This window comes from Ursus americanus, chromosome 27 (assembly GCF_024610735.1).
Source record: "Ursus americanus isolate L20-20 chromosome 27, mUrsAme1.1.p, whole genome shotgun sequence".
Classification (NCBI taxonomy): domain Eukaryota; kingdom Metazoa; phylum Chordata; class Mammalia; order Carnivora; family Ursidae; genus Ursus; species Ursus americanus.
This window is the reverse complement of record NC_142153.1, coordinates 10,492,944-10,511,051: the sequence shown is the minus strand read 5'-3', so window position 1 is coordinate 10,511,051 and position 18,108 is coordinate 10,492,944. Positions and strand designations below refer to the sequence as shown.

Genomic DNA, 18,108 nt, shown 5'->3' with positions numbered 1-18,108 from the left:
ACCTTCTTTCACAGATGAGGAAAATGAGACCTGAAGAGGGGAATTTCTCTACCCATGGCTGGCGAATGACAGATCCGAGACTAAAATAGAAGTCATAGGACTCAGTCTAAGGACTTCTCCACTATGCCACCCTCTCACCTTCTTCTCACACCTTCTCACCAACTTGCCTTCTTCTGGGCAATCTTTGAGTATTCTTTGTAGGATTTCTCCCCTGAGTAGTTCCATTTGCTCGAAGTTGGTTGGCGGCAGGAATGAACTAGATATTGAGTCTGTTACGACACAGAGTAAGAAAACAATGCTGAGAATTGTGGCTTAGATCAGTGCCACCAGAGAGGCAGTCTACAAGATGAAGAGCTGGTGTCAGAATAGAAACCAACACACAGCTTCCTTCATTGAGAAGGTCTTGCTGTGAAAAACAAACCAGCCGAACTGAACAGTGTCCTTAGTGATGTGGTTGGTTCACAGTCTGCTACGAGCTCCTTATCTCATCACAGACCAGTGTGATGACCACTGGCTAGAGGACAACATGGCTGCCCTGCTGCTTAAGCAGACCTATCCCCCAAATAGGTCATGTTGATAGACAAAGCAGAGAAGGTAATTTCATAGCTACAGTCCAGATCTGGGGCCATTTTTAAGGGGGATAATGACATTCCAGAAATCATCCAACAATGCCAATTTATAGAACATAAATTTTGCGCAGATAAAAGAGAAGTTTTTTTAAAAAGTGCTTACTTACCACAGTGCCCAGTTTATGATAAAGCATTAAATAAATAAATACATACATAATTTTATTACTACTGTATCATCATCCCATACCAGGTGCCTATGTTAAGTGAGAAACATGGGAAGAATCTAGAGGTTTCCAGCTTGAAGTAAAGAAAACTTGGAGGGATGTAAGTCCATATGTTCAAAGAACTATCATGTCGAAGAAAGTAGACCAATATTTTCATTTGGTCATTCAATGAATAAATCTTTTTGAGTGCTCACTGTATTTCCAGACTCTTTTCTAGGTACTTGCAAAGACTGCTGTGGGCAAGAATTATGAGGTTCTGGGCCTCATGGGTGGGGGTGGTTATGAGAGCATACGTAAAAATAAAAATAATTTCAGAAGAAACCAAGACAAGATAAGGTGATAGGGGTGGGGATTGGGAGATACTTTTTCAGACTGGGTAGTTGGAAGCCCCCTCACTGAGGTGGTGATGTTTGAGTCGAGTCCTGAGTGACAGCCACGTGAAGATCTAGGGTAAGAGGGATCCAGGCAGAGAATCAGCAAACATCACTCAAGGGGGTAAAGACTCTTGGCAGGCAGATGTCAGCTAAATATGAGAAAGTCAGTTTTAACAATATAAGGGAGTGTTTTTAAAAACAACTTTTTCATTTTACAGTGGTTTTAGATTTACAGAAAAATTATGAAGCTGGTGTTCCAATATAACCCACATGCAGAATCCCCTGTAATTAACATTTAACATTTGTGTGGAACATATGTCACAATGAATGAACCAGTATTGATACATTATTATTAACTAAAGTCCATACTTTATTTAATTTCTTTAGTTTTTACCTAATGTCCCCTTTTTGTTCCAAGATCCCATCCAGGATGCCCTATTGTATTTACTGGTTATACCTATTCTGGTTACTTTTAGTTTGACAGTTTCTCAGATGTTCCATGTTTTTGACAGCCCAGAAAGTTTTGAGGACTGTTGATCCCATATTTTGTAAAATGTCTCAGTTGGAATTTGTTTTATGTTGTTCTCATGATTACACTGTGGTTGTGGGTTCTTAGAAGGAAGACTACAGGAGTAAAGTACCGTTTCCTTGCATCATATCAAGAATACATACTGTCTGGGACGCCTGGGTGGCTCAGTTGGTTAAGCGTCTGCCTTCAGCTCAGGTCATAATCCCAGGGTCCTGGATCGAGCCCCACATCAGCTCCTTGCTCAGAGGGAAGCCTGCTTCTTCCCCTCTGCTGCTCCTCCTGCTTGTGCTCTCTTTGTCAAATAAATAACTGAAATCTTAAAAAAAAAGAAAAAAAGGATACATACTGTCAACATGACTAATCACTACTGATGTTTACCTTGATCATATGGCTAAAGCAGTGTTTGTCAGATTTCTCCACTATAAAGTGACTCTTTTTTTCCTCTTTCCATACGGTACTCTTTGGAAGGAAGTCACTGTGTGCCGCCCATGATTAAGGAGTGGAGAATTAAGAATTGCCTCACTGAGGGGCGCCTGGGTGGCACAGCGGTTAAGCGTCTGCCTTCGGCTCAGGGCGTGATCCCGGCGTTATGGGATCGAGCCCCACATCAGGCTCTTCCGCTATGAGCCTGCTTCTTCCTCTCCCACTCCCCCTGCTTGTGTTCCCTCTCTCGCTGGCTGTCTCTATCTCTGTCAAATAAATAAATAAAATCTTTAAAAAAAAAAAAAAAAAAAAAAAAAAAAAGAATTGCCTCACTGAGATTGGAGTCTCTACATAAGTTATTCAGAATTTTTCTTCATGGAACATTTCTCTCTTCATTTATTTATTTGTTAAATCATTTACTTATGTTGTAGAAACTTACACGTAATTATTTCATACTTCAGGTTGTAATCCAACACTAATTTGTTCATTTCATTTCTCAACTTGTTCCAGCTTTGGCCAGCAGGAACTCTTTCAGTCGGCTTCTGTGCCCCTATGTTATGCCTCTATCACTGTGGGTGTTGGTGTTGCGCGTGTTTCTTTCTTGAGCACTTCTTTACTCTCCAGAACTATAAGACACTGCCAATCTTCTTGTATGTTTCTTGCCCCAGTCCTAGAATCATCCGTTTCTCCAAGTAGTCCTGGTTCCTTTTTTTGGAGAAAGAAATTGAAAACCAAGCTCTGGGTGCTATATATGCTTGTTGCTCCTGAGGGGCTGTTGCTTTTATGCCCTTTCAGCGGATAGAGCAAGATATATGTGTGTATCCTAACCTGTGTATATATACATATTTATAAATATTTCTACATGGAACCATCTGAATCTATATGGAACAAAACATGATTCATAGTGATGGCTCCAACTATAATCTATTACCGCATGGCTCTTTCTAGACCTCCCTTTGCTTACCTGTAACTTCCCACTTCAGCCGAGAAAACTGGCTCCCACCATCTGCCTTCCATTTACTTCCTTGTTCCATTGCAATCTACACATATAGCGTTACTAGAGTTGTGAACGTGTGCTCCTGTGGGAAACAACTTTATCAGCCAGAGTACAGTGCTTATGTGTAGTTTAATGGCTGTTAGACTTACAGACGCCTCTCGTTTCCAAGGTTACTTAGGTCAGCACCTTTTCCCCCTCAACCCCTTCAAGTAAAGGGGTTTTGTATATTTGTAATACAGTTAGATCGTTTCGTCAGACTGCATTCCATCCTGGGATCTACTGACCTCCTAAGTGATTTTTCTTTAATAAGGGTCACTTTTTGTGCTGTAAAATTCTATGGGTTTTGACAAATGTGTAGCGTCATGTTTCCACTATTACAGTATCATAAAGAATAGCTTATGCCCAGGGCACCTGGCTGGCTCAGTCAGTAGAACATGCAACTCTTAGTCTCGGGGTCATGAGTTCGAGCCCCATGTTGGGGGTAAAATTTACTTAATTAAAAAAAATAAAAATAAAATAAAGGAATAGCTCGTGCCCTAAAAAAATCCCCTGTGCTTCATGTCTTAAGGCTTACTAAGGTGTAACCCTGGGACAGGAGAGAAAGCAAGATTGGGCAGGAGAGCCTTCAGACTGCACTTCTGACTAAGTCTCTGCCAGGCCAGTGAGGAGCTCCAAAGCAAACATCGTCCACTAAGAGGAGTGCCCTGTTGGGCAGAAATGGTCAGGTCTTTATACCACCACTTTGCTCAGCCGTTGGCTGTGGACTCCCAGAGAAGACTGAAAAGCTGAGGCGGACCCTGAGGGCACTAACAGCTGGAGGTTATCGGCTAACCACATTCCTTGAAGCTGGGCTGCTAAGTCCTTTCTGGGAAAGGGATCTGAGCGCTGCAATTCTTCATCTGCCAAAAATATCTTTGAAAATTGCAAGCAGAGGTTGGCTGACCATTGGTCACGATTCTCAAGCAGAGGATTCCTGAATCAGGTGGAATTTGGAATCAGATGATCCCATTGGCCCCTTTCAGTTCTTGAGCCCTATGAGTGTCCTTCAGCATGTTTTGACCAGGCAATCCAGGTATTATGTTTCTCGAATTTACTCCACCTTGCTCAAGCTTCTGTTTCCCTTCTTGCACTGACTGTCTCACGCCCGGCTCCGTCCTAGCGGTAGGATTAGTCCCTTCCTCCCAGGGACTATTCACGGAGGGGTGGAGGAGCCAAATGATGGCGTCTGTACCTTCCACTTGTGATGCCCACACCTTTTGGATCCCAGATGCTCAAGAAAATGGTGATAGTACAATAATAGCAACGTGGATCATGGAGTTGAATGCAGATTTTAAAAACTTGCGAGCCCAAGCAAGAGAGTTGGACAATTCAGAGCTAAGACTACCCAAAGCAAATCCTGGTCTGATACCACCCTTCCCTGGAGCACGGAAAATAGGTAAACAGGAGTACTCCCCGCTGGCCGGTGCCTGCACTACATCTGGCAAAGTGTCGTATTTTTATTTTCTTCCATCCTGACTCCCATGGGGAGTCCTGGATTTTCCACCTGCAGGTTCAGAATTACTCCAGTGCAATTCTGGTCTTTCTCCGTAGGGAGGCGGGACACCTTGAGACTGCTCGAGGAAAGAGCGGCTCTGAGGTGTGTTCTACCTGCATTTAATCTTCTTTGTATTTATCCTTATGGCGAAAGCCTGTTTTATTCTTGTGACTTGGCAGCTCTGGCTGGCTCACGAATGTCCTAGGATAAATAATTAAGGTCCTGACGTGCCCTCTAAGGACAGTCTTAACTTCTAAGCCAAAGAACATTTTATATTTTCTTTGTCTTGCTTTAGAGATTTCCTTTGAAAGTTTGCTTCTGCTTGTAGCTTTTTTTGTGCCCTGGCATTGTCTTCAAAGACAGAACCTACCTATAATTCCGTACATCCTGGTGTTTGCCCAGCCAGAAAACAGTAACTTTTAAAAAATATTTATGCTGCTATTTTGGTACAATGAACCATCATACTGATTTTTAACTCCAAATTTAATGTTCACAAGTTCAAGCACTTCCTTGAACCCAGGCCCTCGGGACTCTTGCCAACTTTCTGGTTTTTTCTACCCGCTTTTTCATGTCTTCGTGCAATGACTGAAGTTGGAGCCTGCCGGGTTGGAGAGTAGATGCACGGTGTACTCTCCCGACTCTCCAGCCCTCAGCACCAGACGGGGGGGTCGGAATCCATGTTTAAATACCCAAAGGTTGGGGCGCTTGGCGGGCTCAGTCGATGGAGCATGTGACTCTTGATCTCGGGGTTGGGAGTTTGAGCCCCACGTTAGATGTAGAGATGAGTTAAAAATAAATACCCAAAGGTTGCTCCAGGTCTCTACCCCTGAGTTTGATGAGACCCAAGAAAGTACCAAGAGTTAATGTTCCAAGAAGACACTTGAGGTGACTGAGTCCAGGATGTTTAAATGATAGGTAGGTTCTGCCTCTGAAGACAATGCCAGGGCACAAAAAACATCCTGCTTTAAAAACAAAATCAATAGAAAGCACACAAAGGGTATAGTCCCGGAACCATTATGTAGGAGTAGAAATGACAAGTAAATGAAATAAAAAACAAAAGAATTTTCTTTTTTTTAAGTGCTTTCATTGCTCTCCTGGAGAATACAGGTTGAAATTGTGAACTTGCCAGCTGTTCCCAGTAGGAGGGCAGAATCACAGGTCTGAAGCACAAGCTTTCTTCTGGAAACTGCTATGGATGACGGTTGTATCACCTTGAATTGGGGGAATAAAGACTGCGCGCGCGCGTGCGCGTGCATGTGTGTGTGTGTGTGCGCGCGCACACCAGAATTCAGCTTTGCTAGTGCAGAGTGTAAGAGAACAGTGATACACACAGGTGGAACCACAGAGGAATTTCTGAGAATTAGCCTTAGGCAAAAGGCATTTGACTGGAAACTTGGACTGAAAACCTGCCTTGTAAATAATCATGTGACGTTCACCTGACTTAATTTTCTTCAGTCCCAAGGGCTCCAGTCAGAGCAAAGGTCCTGCTCTGGGTTGCTGGCATGTTCACTCTTCAGGGTAAACTGAGAATAAATTCAAAGACAAATCACCAAAGGTAATTCCTTTCTTTGACGCTGAGTATAACTGGGATGGTTTTTAAAGTAAAATGTTCTTATTTTCTAATCAAAGTAATAGATACGTAACCTTTGTATTTGGATTAAGTGTGAATGAAGGAATAAGAAGGGAAGAAAGGACAAAGGACTGGGTGGGCGGGGAAACCTGAGTCCTGATTGCGGCTTTGGCACTGTCTCTGTGACCTTCGGCAAGTCTCAAGTGTGTCAGGGCTTCGGTTCACTTACATTAATAAAAGAACCTGGAACTAGATGGCCTCTAAGGTCCTCTCCAGCTCTGTTCTAGAAATCAGTCTCTTAGTTTTGACTTTTTTGTTAAGTTTAGGCCGTGCCGTAACAATGATGTGAGGCGGAATTAGGGTCAACAGGGTCATTGTGAGGCTGGCGCAGGTCTCAGGCAACTCTCACCTTCCGCAATGTTTTTGCAAAGATGAATTCAGAGTCAGATAGACATTGAGGTACGTGTCTGTATGTATTTGTTGAATGAATGAATGGATGCACTAATGAACGAATCACTCAGGGTAGGACTGAGGGGGAAGAGAATGGAAGCATTCAGTTGGAGGACGTTTACTTGGGATAGAGCACAGATTTGCGTGGGTGGCAATGACGGCTGGGGATCGATTTTACGGACACATTCAGCAGGGGCGGTACTTCAGCCCTAGGAAGTATTAGGGTTAGGGGCTAATTTACACACACTCTTTTTTTTTTTTAAAGATTTTATTTATTTATTCGAGAGAGAGAAAGAGATCAGGGGGAGGTACAGAGGGAGAGGGACAAGCAGACACCCTGCAGAGTGTGGAGGACAATCTCACGACCCTGAGATGATGATGACCTGAGCTGAAACCAAGAGTTGGGTGCTTAACCAACTGAGCCACCCAGGCGCCCCTCATTTACATACACTCTTTATCTAAAGAGTAGGTAGAATGATTGCTGGCAGGACCACTTAGTATTACCTTTCTTCCAGTACAGATGGTTCGACTACAAGGTGGTAGGACTTTTTTTCTCCATAATTTAATGACCAGAATATAATTAGGATTTGCTTTGGCTCAGTTTTACAGAAATCCAAAATAAGAGTGCTTAAGCAACATCTAAGTTTATTTTTTGTCTCACATCAAAGGTCTGTGGGGCAGACTTAGGGGCTCCGTGGTGTCATGGATACAGGTTCCTTCAACCGCAAGAAGCATGGCCGCCCGAGCTGGACTATCCCATCTACATTCCAGCCCGCAGGGAAAAGAAAGAGCCAAAAAGGGCTCGCCGCCTATCTTCGTCTCTTTGGGCTGCTGTAACAAAATAACTAAATACCACAGACTGTGTAGCTTATACATTTATGTCTCACAGTTTTGGAGGCTGAAAGTCCAAGATCGGGGTGCCAGCAAAAGGTGAGGGCTGTCTTCCGGGTTCATAGCCAGTGCTTTCTAGCTGTTGTCCTCAAATGGTGGAAGGGGCAAGGAATCTCTCTGGGGCCTCTTTCATAAGGGCACCATCTCTTTCATGAGGGTTCCACCCTTAGGATTTAAGCACCCCCCAAATGTTCCATCTCCTAATACTATCACTTTTGGGGATTATTCAACATATGAATTTGAGGAGACACAAACATTCAGACCATAGCACCTCCCATTAATGATACTTCATGTAAGTTGAACTTGGCACTTTTATTTTTATCCCATTGACCCAAACTTAGTCACATGGCCACACCTATATGCAGTGGAGACTGGGAAGTGTAGCTATTATTCATAATGGCTAAAGGTCAGGGTTGTTTCTTACTTGTTTGTTTTACTAAGAGAGAAGAGAAAAACAGATATTAGGGAATATTCGTTTCTGTCACCTTAAGATATTACAGACTTAGTGCAATTATACTTCCATTGCTCAATGCCCTTAAAGTTGTCTTCAGAGCACGTAGCAAATTGTTCTCAGTATTCTAGACGAGTCTTCATCTTGTGGAGGTGGGTTTGATTTTTGAAACTGCAGTCACTCAGGACAACTGTGATGTGTAAGGTGGGTGATGAAGCTGAGCTTAATCTTCTCATAAGAACAATATACGGGGGCTTCTACCTCTAGATATTACGGGCCATTCTGGGTGTTACGACCATTCTTGCAGAAAATAACTCGAAAACCTGGACATCGTATATAAAGTGACTACCAGAAGGTACTGAAGAGGAAATGGAAGTAAACAGATTCTGGCGTGGCATGAGCTTGAGTAATTTTGGTTGATCTATCTTAAAGTTTATTATTCTTTCATTTAACATATCCATTTGGTAGTTAAGTCCATCTGTTAAATTTTTTTCAGAAATTGAACTTTTCGTCTCTCAGAATTTGCATGAAGTACATTATTAACTTTAAATGGCCTAGGAAAGGTTAAGGATATATTTTGTAATTTATAGGTCAACTGCTAAGATAAAAATGCAAACACCGTAACTAAAAAGCCATCAATAAAACAAAAATGGAATAATTTATAAAATATTAAAGTAGTATGTTTAAAAAAGGCAGGAAATGGAGAAGCAAATGTCAGGAGAGAAAAGTAGAAAACAAAGATTTAAAATGATAGAACTCATTTGGTGGCTCAGTTGGTTAAGCGTCTGCCTTTGGCTCAGGTCATGATCCCAGGGTCCTGGGATCAAGCCCTGCGTTGGGAATCCCTGCTCAGCAGGGAGCCTGCTTCTCTTTCTGCCTGCAGCTCCCCCTGCTTGTGCTGTCTCTCTCTCTCTCTGTCAAATAAATAAATAAAATCTTTAAAATAAAATAAAATAAAATAAAATAAAATAAAATAAAATAAAATAATAGTACTCAATCCAACCATATCAATAATTACATTAAATGTTAATAACCTAAACACTCCAATCAAAAGACTAAAATTGATGATGATTATTATTATTTTTTTTAAATATTTTATTTATTTATTCGACAGAGACAGAGACAGCCAGCGAGAGAGGGAACACAAGCAGGGGGAGTGGGAGAGGAAGAAGCAGGCTCATAGCGGAGGAGCCTGATGTGGGGCTCGATCCCAGAACACCGGGATCACACCCTGAGCCGAAAGCAGATGCTTAACCACCGTGCCACCCAGGCGCCCCGTGCTGATGATTATTTTTAAATGGATTAGAAAAGCCGAATATAACACTTCAGTGAAAAAGTTATATAGATGGCAAATACACATATGAAAGCTGTGCCACATCATATGTCATCAGGAGTCTACAAATTAAAACAAGGAGATACCGCTGCACACCTAGTGGAATGGCAAAGATTTAGAACACTGGTGACGCTAAATACTGGTGAGGATGTGGATCAGCGGGAACTCTCATCCATTGCTGGTAGGAGTGCAAAATGGTATAGTCCCTTTGGAAGATAGTTTGGTGGTTTCTTACAAATAAACCATATGATCCAGCAATTATATTCCTTGGTATTTACCCAAATTAGTTAAAAGCTTTTGTGCAAGCAAAAATCTTCCCATGATGTTTACAGCAGCTTTATTCATAATTGCCAAAAATACCCCAAGTAACCAAGATGTCCTTTAGTAGGGGAAGGGATAAACTGTGGTACATCCAGACAAGGAATATTATTCAAGGCTGAAAAGAATTGAGTTATCAAGCCACCAAAAAGACATGGAAGAACCTTAAATGCATATTACTAAATGAGACAAGCCAGTCTGAAAGGCTATATACTATTGATTCTATTATGACATTCTGGAAAAGGCAAAACTACAAAAACAGTAAAAATCTCTGATTGCCAGGGAATTGGGGCCGGGGGAGGATGAGTAGGCAGAACACAGCAGGTTTTTAGAGGAGTGAAACTATTCTGTATGCTAGTGCAATGGTGGATACATGTTATTATATGTTTGTTAAAACTCACAGAATCTACAATACCAAGTGTGAATCCAGTGTAAACTATGGACTTTGGGTGACGGTGATGTCAGTGTTGGTTGTAACATATGCACCACTCTGGTGTGGGATGTTGATATTGGGGAGGGTGTGTGTGTTTGGGGGCGGGGGGTACGTGGGAACTCTCTATACTTTCTGCTCAGTGTAACTGTGGACCTAAAACTGCTCTAAAAAATAAAGTCTGTTTAAAAAAAACCAATAGACATACTTTAAATATAAAGACAGAGATAGATCAAAAATGGATGGTTAGAAAATGATATATCGGGGCGCCTGGGTGGGACAGCAGTTAAGCGTCTGCCTTTGGCTCAGGGCGTGATCCTGGCATTCTGGGATCGAGCCCCACATCAGGCTCCTCCGCTATGAGCCTGCTTCTTCCTCTCCCACTCCCCCTGCTTATGTTCCCTCTCTCGCTGGCTGTCTCTCTCTCTGTCAAATAAATAAATAAAATCTTTAAAAAAAAAAAAAGAAAATGATATATCATGTAAATAGTAAGCACAAGAAGGCTGGAGTGGCTATATTAGTATCAAACAAAATAGATTTCTAAACAAAATGTATTATCAAAGATAAAGAAGGGCACTTCAGAATAATAAAAGTTTTAATTAGTCAAGGTGACATAAAAATCACAAATTTGCCTACGCTCAATAACAGCTTCAAAATATATGATGCAAAAATTGACAGAATTAAAGGAAGAAATATGTAATCATAACTAGAGATTATAATCTCTCCCAGAAATTGATAGAGTAAACAAACAAAAATCAGCAAAGAAAGAAAATGTTAACAATACTATCAACCACCTTGACCTAATTGATATTTATAGAACACCTCACCCAACGACAGCAAAATGCACATTCTTTTCAAGTGTACAATATGTTTACCAGGATAGACCATATTCTAGACCATAAACTAGTCTCAGATTTTGAATTTGTTCTCTGACCACAATGAAATTAAATTAGAAACTAAGAACAGTAAGATAACTAGGAAAATCATAACTATTTGGAAACTAAACACTTTATTCAGTAGGTTGAAGAAGAAATTACAAGAGATTAGAAAATATTTTGTACTGAATGATAATAAAAATGCAACATATCAAAATTTGTGGGATATGCTAATTAGCACCTAGAGGGAAATAAGTTATAGCTTTGAATGCCTAGAAGACAAAAGAAGAAAGCTCTCAAATCAATTTTTCACCTTTCCACCTAAATTTCCACCTTTAAAAACTAGAAAAAGGAACAAATTAAACCCAAAGCAATCAGAAGGAAGGAAATAATAAAGATAAGACAGAAGTCAATGAAATAGAGAACAGAAAAAAAATTAAAAAAGCAAAAATTAATAAAACCCAAAGCTGGTCATTTGAAAAAACTAATAAAATTGATAAATCTCAATCCCAACTGATCAAGGAAAAAAGGAAAGAAAGAAATTGCCGTATCAGTAATGAAAGAGAGGACTCCATTACAGATCCTTCAGACATTAAAAGAACACCCCATTATTATTTAAAAAATTTTTTTAAAGATTTATTTATTTATTTATTTGAGAGAGCAGAAGAGTGGGGGGAGGGGCAAAGGGAGAGAATCTTCACACAGACTCCCTGCTGAGCTTGGAGTCTGACTCTGGGTTGGATCTTACTACTCATGAGATCATGACCTGAGCCAAAACCTGATGCCCAACCAATTGAGGTGACACCCAGGTGCCCCAAATACTCCATTATTATTAGGATGAGCATCTTTATGCCATTAAAGGTGATCATTGAGGTGAAATGGACACATTCTGGGAAAGACAAACTACAAAGCTGACTCAAGAAGAAACAGAATGCTTGAACAACCTTATGACAAAGAAATGAAATTTGGAATTTATAAACATTCTAACAAAGAAAACTTCTGGCTCAGATGGCTTCACTGGTGAAGTCTATCAAACATTTAAAGAAGAAATAATACCAATCCTACAAAAATTCTTCCAGAAAATAAAGGAGTAGGAAACACTTTTCAACTCATTTTATTATGCCAGTATTATCCTGATACCAAAACCAGATGAAAACATCATAAGAAGGAAAACTACAGATCAATATCCCTCATGAATATAGATACAAAAATCCTCAACAACATATTATCGAATCAAATCTAGCAGCATATAAAAAGATTATATGCCATAATCAAGGGGCAATGCAAGTCTGGCCTGACATCTGAAAATCAATCAATGTAATTCAACAAATTAATGAATATAAGAGGAAAATAATATGATCATTTTAATAAGTACAGAAATAGCATTTTTGAAATTCAATACCCTTTTATCATTTTAAAAAAAAACCTCAGCGAATTATGAATAAAAGCAAACTTCCCAACTTAAGGCAATCTACAAAAGATGACAGCTAATGTCATGCTACAACATGAAGGATTCAATGCTTGCCACCTAAGATCAGGGAAAAGGCTAAGATGTTAGCTCTAACCACTTTCATTTAATATTGTAGTGCCTAGACAATGGAATACCTGTGCTAGGCACTGGTATACAGAGTATAAAGGAAGAAGTAAAATTGTCTTTATTTGCAAGTGACATACAGAAAACCTTAAGGAATCCACAAAAAAAACTATTAGAAGTAATAATAAACTTAGTAAGTTTGCAGGATACAACATACAATAATCAATTTTATTTCTTTATCTAAAATAGCATAAAGGGGCTCCTGGGTGGCTCAGTTAAGCATCTGCCTTCAGCTCAGGTCATGATCCCAGGGTTCTGGAATCAAGCCCCAAATGGGGCTCCCTGCTCAGCAGGGATTTTGTTTCTTCCTCTCCCTCTGCTCCTCCCCACCACTCGTGCTCTCTCTTTATCTCAAATGAATAAATAGAATCTGTAAAAAATATTTAAAAATAGCATAAAAACATTTAGGAATAAATTTAGCAAAAGATGTGCAAGACCTATAGGCTGAAGACTATAAAACCTTATGGGAAATTCAAGACTTCCATAAATAGAGCTATACCATGTTCATAGATCAGAAGTCTCAATGTTGTTAAACTAGCAGTCCTTAAGTTAGTCAGTAGATTCAGTGTAATCCCCGTGGAAATCCAGAAAAGGTTTTTTTTTTTAAAGAAATTTACAAATTTATTTTAAACTTTATATGAGAAGACAAGAACCAAGAATAGCTAAAACTATTTAGAAAAAGGAGAACAATGTTGGAGCACTTATACTACCTAATTTCAAGAAAAACATGTGGCTCTTGCAGTAACAATATGTGGCCCTTACTAACAATATGTGGTAAACCTAATTTTATTCTTTTGGCTTTTAAATTGGCATTTCAGTAACTTCCAAAAAAGGAAAGGTGGTGCAGCTCTGAGATAAGCATGTAATTTCCCAAGATGGCTACTATGATGGGTAATGCTCATTTGGCATGATTGCTGGGGAGAAAAATCCATGCTGAACATAAGCTTTGTGATCAAGACAGAACTGGGTTTAAATACTGGATACACCACTTACCTCTCTAAACCTCATTTTCTGGGCACCTGGGTGGCTCAGTCAATTAAGCGTCTGCTTTCAGCTCAGGTCATGATCCCGGCGTCCTGGGATCGAGCCCTGCATCAGGCTCCCTGTTCAGCAGGGAGTCTGCTTGTCCCTCTTCCCCTGCCCCTTCCCCCCTGCTCGCATTTTCTCTCGCTCATGCTGTCTCTCTCCCTCTCTCAAATAAATACATAAAATCTTTTAAAAAAAAGTAAACCTTAGTTTCTTCATCTTAAAATGGGGTGCACAGTGTAAAAATTAAGGAAATACAGCACAGAGTTTTAACACATGGCTGTGTTATAACTCTGGCGCTAACCTGGATTCTATTCCTATCTCTGCCATTTTGTAGCTGTGTGGGCTTGGGAATGTTGAGCCTTTCCATGCTTCACTTTACTCATTTGTAAATCGAGGATACTAAAGTGCCTATAAACATTGTAATGGACATTAAATGAATTAATAAATCTAAAGCACTTAGAACAGTCTGGCATATAAAAAGTCCTCAAAAAACTGTTACTTCCTGTTATCATTTCCTTGTGTTATAAGGAAGAAATGTGATTACTTTCATCAACCACCAGTATCCACTAAATGCTAGCTCCCATCCTTCTGCGGGGCCTAAGTAGCATTCTAGGGGTAGGGTTTGACACTGACGAGCGTATTTTGCGATATAGGGGGCAATGATAAATTTCCATTTCGTAAATTTTCTTTCTTGACTATTCCTTCAGTGTTTAAAAAATGCCTACTGACAGAATTGTAACACAAAATGGAAACCTTAACACCGGATATCGAATACCACCCCTCCAAGACTCCATCACAGGCCATATATCTGCTTTGATCCCAGCTGGCCGTCATGGTAAGCAGCCCGTTGCCCAGGGACTGCAAAATGCCGGCTGCCTCCCTCCTCCCCTCTTCCCTTTCTTCTCCTTTGGTCGCTTTAGGCAGAAGCTACAGGACACCATAAAACAGCCAGAAGGTTCTGTTCTCCCTTTATTCCGTATCAAATGCAATAGCAAGCGGTGTCCAGCTGTTACCCTTCTGCCCTCCCCTTGAAGGACAACTCCTCGGCTGCGTGAATAGTTCTGAGCCCCAGAACTGGCATTCCTTGCTCGGTCAATGGGTCAGATGACAGCAGGGTCATCCACACCTTAGAGCTGGCCTTTGAGCGCACAACCTCAGAACCACACTGAGGGAGAGGAAGTGCTTCCATTTCTTTAATAATTTTCCTCAGAGAAGGACTCATGATTGCATGGTAACAACTCTGTATTTTCATTAGGGTTGCTGAGCTTTTAAGTGTTGCGTTCTCATTGAAATATAAAAAGCCAGAAGGATTTTAAACCAAGAGACATTAAGCAGAGGATTTGTAGATATCTCAGAGCCTATCCCTTTGTTGGAGATCTGCAGCCCGTCTCTGAGATGGGGAAACAGAACTTGGCTCTGCTTCTAGGTGAAGGGCCAATCATTACGTGTTGCGGGGAAGAGGGCTGTTTGGGTCTCTCAGGTCTATCCTGGGCATTTTCCCTGAAAAGCCCTCAAACGTTTACTTCCCAAAGACAAGACTTCCCTTTCACTGTCTTCACTCCCCTGGGTCTGCAGCCCCAGCTGCCCAAGTCTCTGTACCAGCGAAGGCAGCAAAACCAGTAAAAACAAGCATCTATGCAGAGATGCTCTTTGGCCCCCTATAGCCAAACTTTCTCACTATTTTGCAGACTCTTCTTCTCCTCATTGGTTTCTCTGCATCACAATGGGGTGTGGGCTTCACTCTTTTCCTTTTGTTTCAGACAATGTTAGTGATGTTACTCTGTGCCTTTCTCCACTAATAATAATAAAACTTTCCCCAACAGCCCATCTTGTCTACCCAGTAGAAAGAAAACTTTCCCCTCCTTCCCCTCCTCTCCTGTTGTTTCCCCTCCCATTTTTCCCTTGGAGTGATCCACTGGGAATAAAGACCTTTCTCACTAGGAGAGGCTGAGTGTTCCTCTGAAAGGGACCGCAGCTCTGACAGGGTTATGTTTGCGTTATCAATGGCACTTCAATCACATTGCCGAAGTATTCCAGACAGAATGTGTGAAGAATGTGAGCTTTTTAAAAAATCATCGGCCAAGAGTCAACTTTTCTTCAGCTGTTTGAAATCCTTCCCACACAATATCAATTCCCAGTCTCACTACACTGGTACTAATTAATATTTATTTTCCCATGCCCAAATACTCCGCCTGTCTATGCCTACAATGTGGAAGCATCCTGAACCCTAGGAACTCTCTGGCTAGGGTACAGAGAAGATAATGTATAAACAGGAAGTCAAAATTTGACATAAAAAAAGATCTGTTGTAAATACAAGTCTCCATTATGAGTTTTCCCTCCCTTTCTGGAAACATTAAAATGTAGGCACGTATATCTTTATTGCCTAAAGCTTCGAGTCAGGAACGAAGTTAATGCTGAACACCATTCTGTGTGCTTTGCCACAGTCTCATTCATTCATTCATTCATTCATTCATTCAGCAAATACTTATGATATATAAGGCAGGATACAGGCACTGTGCCAGGAACCAAGCTTGCATACACAGGTAACAAAGCATTCTTTTCATTATAGAACTCATATTCTAGTGGAAAGACAGACAAGTAAAGAAATGGTTACAAAATAAGATCGTAAGTGCTGTGTTAGAGGAATTAACACATGGTGTAGGAACACTGGGGAGGGAAACGATAACATGCATGTATCGACCATTATGTGTCCACTATGCACCAGGCAGTGTTGGGGGACCAGGGAAAACAAAACAATTCCCTATCTTCGCCGAGTTTACACTCCAATGAAAGAGACAGGCAATAACAAAAAAGATGTACCACCAGGACGCAGAATAGTGTTACAGAAGGGAGGTCTGAGTTGGTCTGGAAGGACAAATAGGTGATAGCAGAAAAGGGCATTCCAATCTTTGTTTAAAAACAAAACAAAACAGGGGGATGGAGAAGAGATGGCTGGAGAGGAGGGATGTAGGAGATGGGAATGGGTGAGAAAGGGCATACCTGTTCTAAAAAAGGGAGTTCTTAGGTGTATCATTACGTGGATCACAGGTGCAATGGGAGGGATAGGGTGCATTTTTCCCTAAGACAGAGTTTGGAAGAGAACTCATTCCAAACTGAATATCAGAACCAGAAGGGACATTAGAGGTAAAAATGAACATACTCCCTCATTTTACAGACGAAGAAAACAAGACTCGCAGAGGGTGACGTAATTTGTCCCAAGTCGGGGGCAGAACCGGGATACACGCGTTGTTCTCCACAGCTCAGCCCTGGCCTCGCTTTCAGGCGAAGCTACGGTGGGGAGGCCGTTAGGAAATGCAGCCTCGGTCTTGGGATACACACACACACACACACACACACACACACACACACACACACACACACGCCCCCTTCCGGTGCTTCCCTGCAGAGCCGCTCCCCTTCTAGCCTGCAGCAGGGACTCCCCAGGCGCCGCCGACCGCCCCGGGCCGGGCGGGCAGACGGCGACGGCTCCCCGTCCGCGGGGCCCCCGGGGTGCGTCCAGGCCTCCCGCCCACTCCACCTGTTTTCGTTCGCGGCCAAGGGACTTCCCGGCTGGGAGTGCGGCCCCCGCGGCCCGGTCCCCCCGGCAGTGTCGCGGGGCCCCGGCGGGAGCCGAGCGCTCAGCATCTCCCGGGGCGGGAGCCCCGGCCGCGGCGCAGGCCGAGCCCTGCAATTGGCGGCGAAGTTGGCGGCGTCTCGAGCAACGCCCTTCAGCCGGCTTTCCCGGCGGCCGGGACCCTGAGGCAGGGCTCCCCTCCATCGCCCGCCCCTCCGCCCCACCCTTCCTCCCCCGCCCCGCCGCCTCCTCCCCGCCCAGGGTCCGGGTCGAGCCGGCGCGCCGCGGAGCACGGGCGGGCGCAGCGAGGCGCCAAGCTCCGAGCCATGGGAGGCTCGCACTCTCTGAGCCCGCGGGGCCGGGAGCCGGCCGGGGACAGGCCCCCGACAGCCCGAGAGAGCGCGTGAGTCCCGAGCCCTCCCCGGGGCCGCCGTTCGGGGGTTTGCGTGCCAGCCCGGGATGCGAGCGCACGGCGCCAGTCCCGCAGGGGCTGGGAAGGTGGGGCTCCCGCCCGCGCCCGCGGGGGGCCGGGGGCTCCGGGGTGGGCCTGGTGGGACGTCCCGCCTCGAGCTTGATCCCGCGGGGTCCTGGGGCGCCCGGCCACGACCCCCCCGCGACAGAGTCGCGCCCAGGAGGGGCCGCTGCCCTGCGCCTGTCCACGCTGCGCGGGTGGAAGGGGACACCGAGTTTTCCCGAACTCGTCCAAGCAGGAAAACACACGTGTCCTAAAGGGCTCTGAAGTATTCGCGAGACAGCTATATGCAGGGAGGTGTAGATCGTAGAAAGGAGCTCGAGTCTCCGGTAATTTGGCTCGTGTTGGCCTTCGGAGTGCAGGAATTTGGATGCAGTGCTTGTTGCGCCTAAGAACTCCCTCTCTTGTTTGCTCCGAGGGCTTCATGATGATCTCAGAAAAAGGGCTGTATTGTAGCAGCAGCAATTAGGC

At 43.0% G+C, this 18,108-nt stretch overlaps 1 protein-coding gene across 7 annotated transcripts in view; it reads left to right on the top strand.

Annotated features, from left to right (window-relative positions):
- Positions 1-18,108, top strand: part of TACC1 (transforming acidic coiled-coil containing protein 1) — a 112,066-nt gene that overhangs the window by 8,883 nt on the left and 85,075 nt on the right. For 2 of the 7 annotated variants that reach the window (XM_045779312.2, XM_045779308.2), the window contains exon 1: positions 17,012-17,568. The exons of 3 other annotated variants lie outside the window; for them this stretch is intronic. In XM_045779312.2, coding sequence (XP_045635268.2) covers positions 17,492-17,568 — 77 coding nt within the window. In that variant the 5' untranslated portion in view covers positions 17,012-17,491. Of the gene's footprint in view, positions 1-3,684; positions 6,206-17,011; positions 17,569-18,108 lie in introns of those variants that run through there. 2 more of the 7 variants (XM_045779310.2, XM_045779317.2) reach the window with 2 other exon arrangements.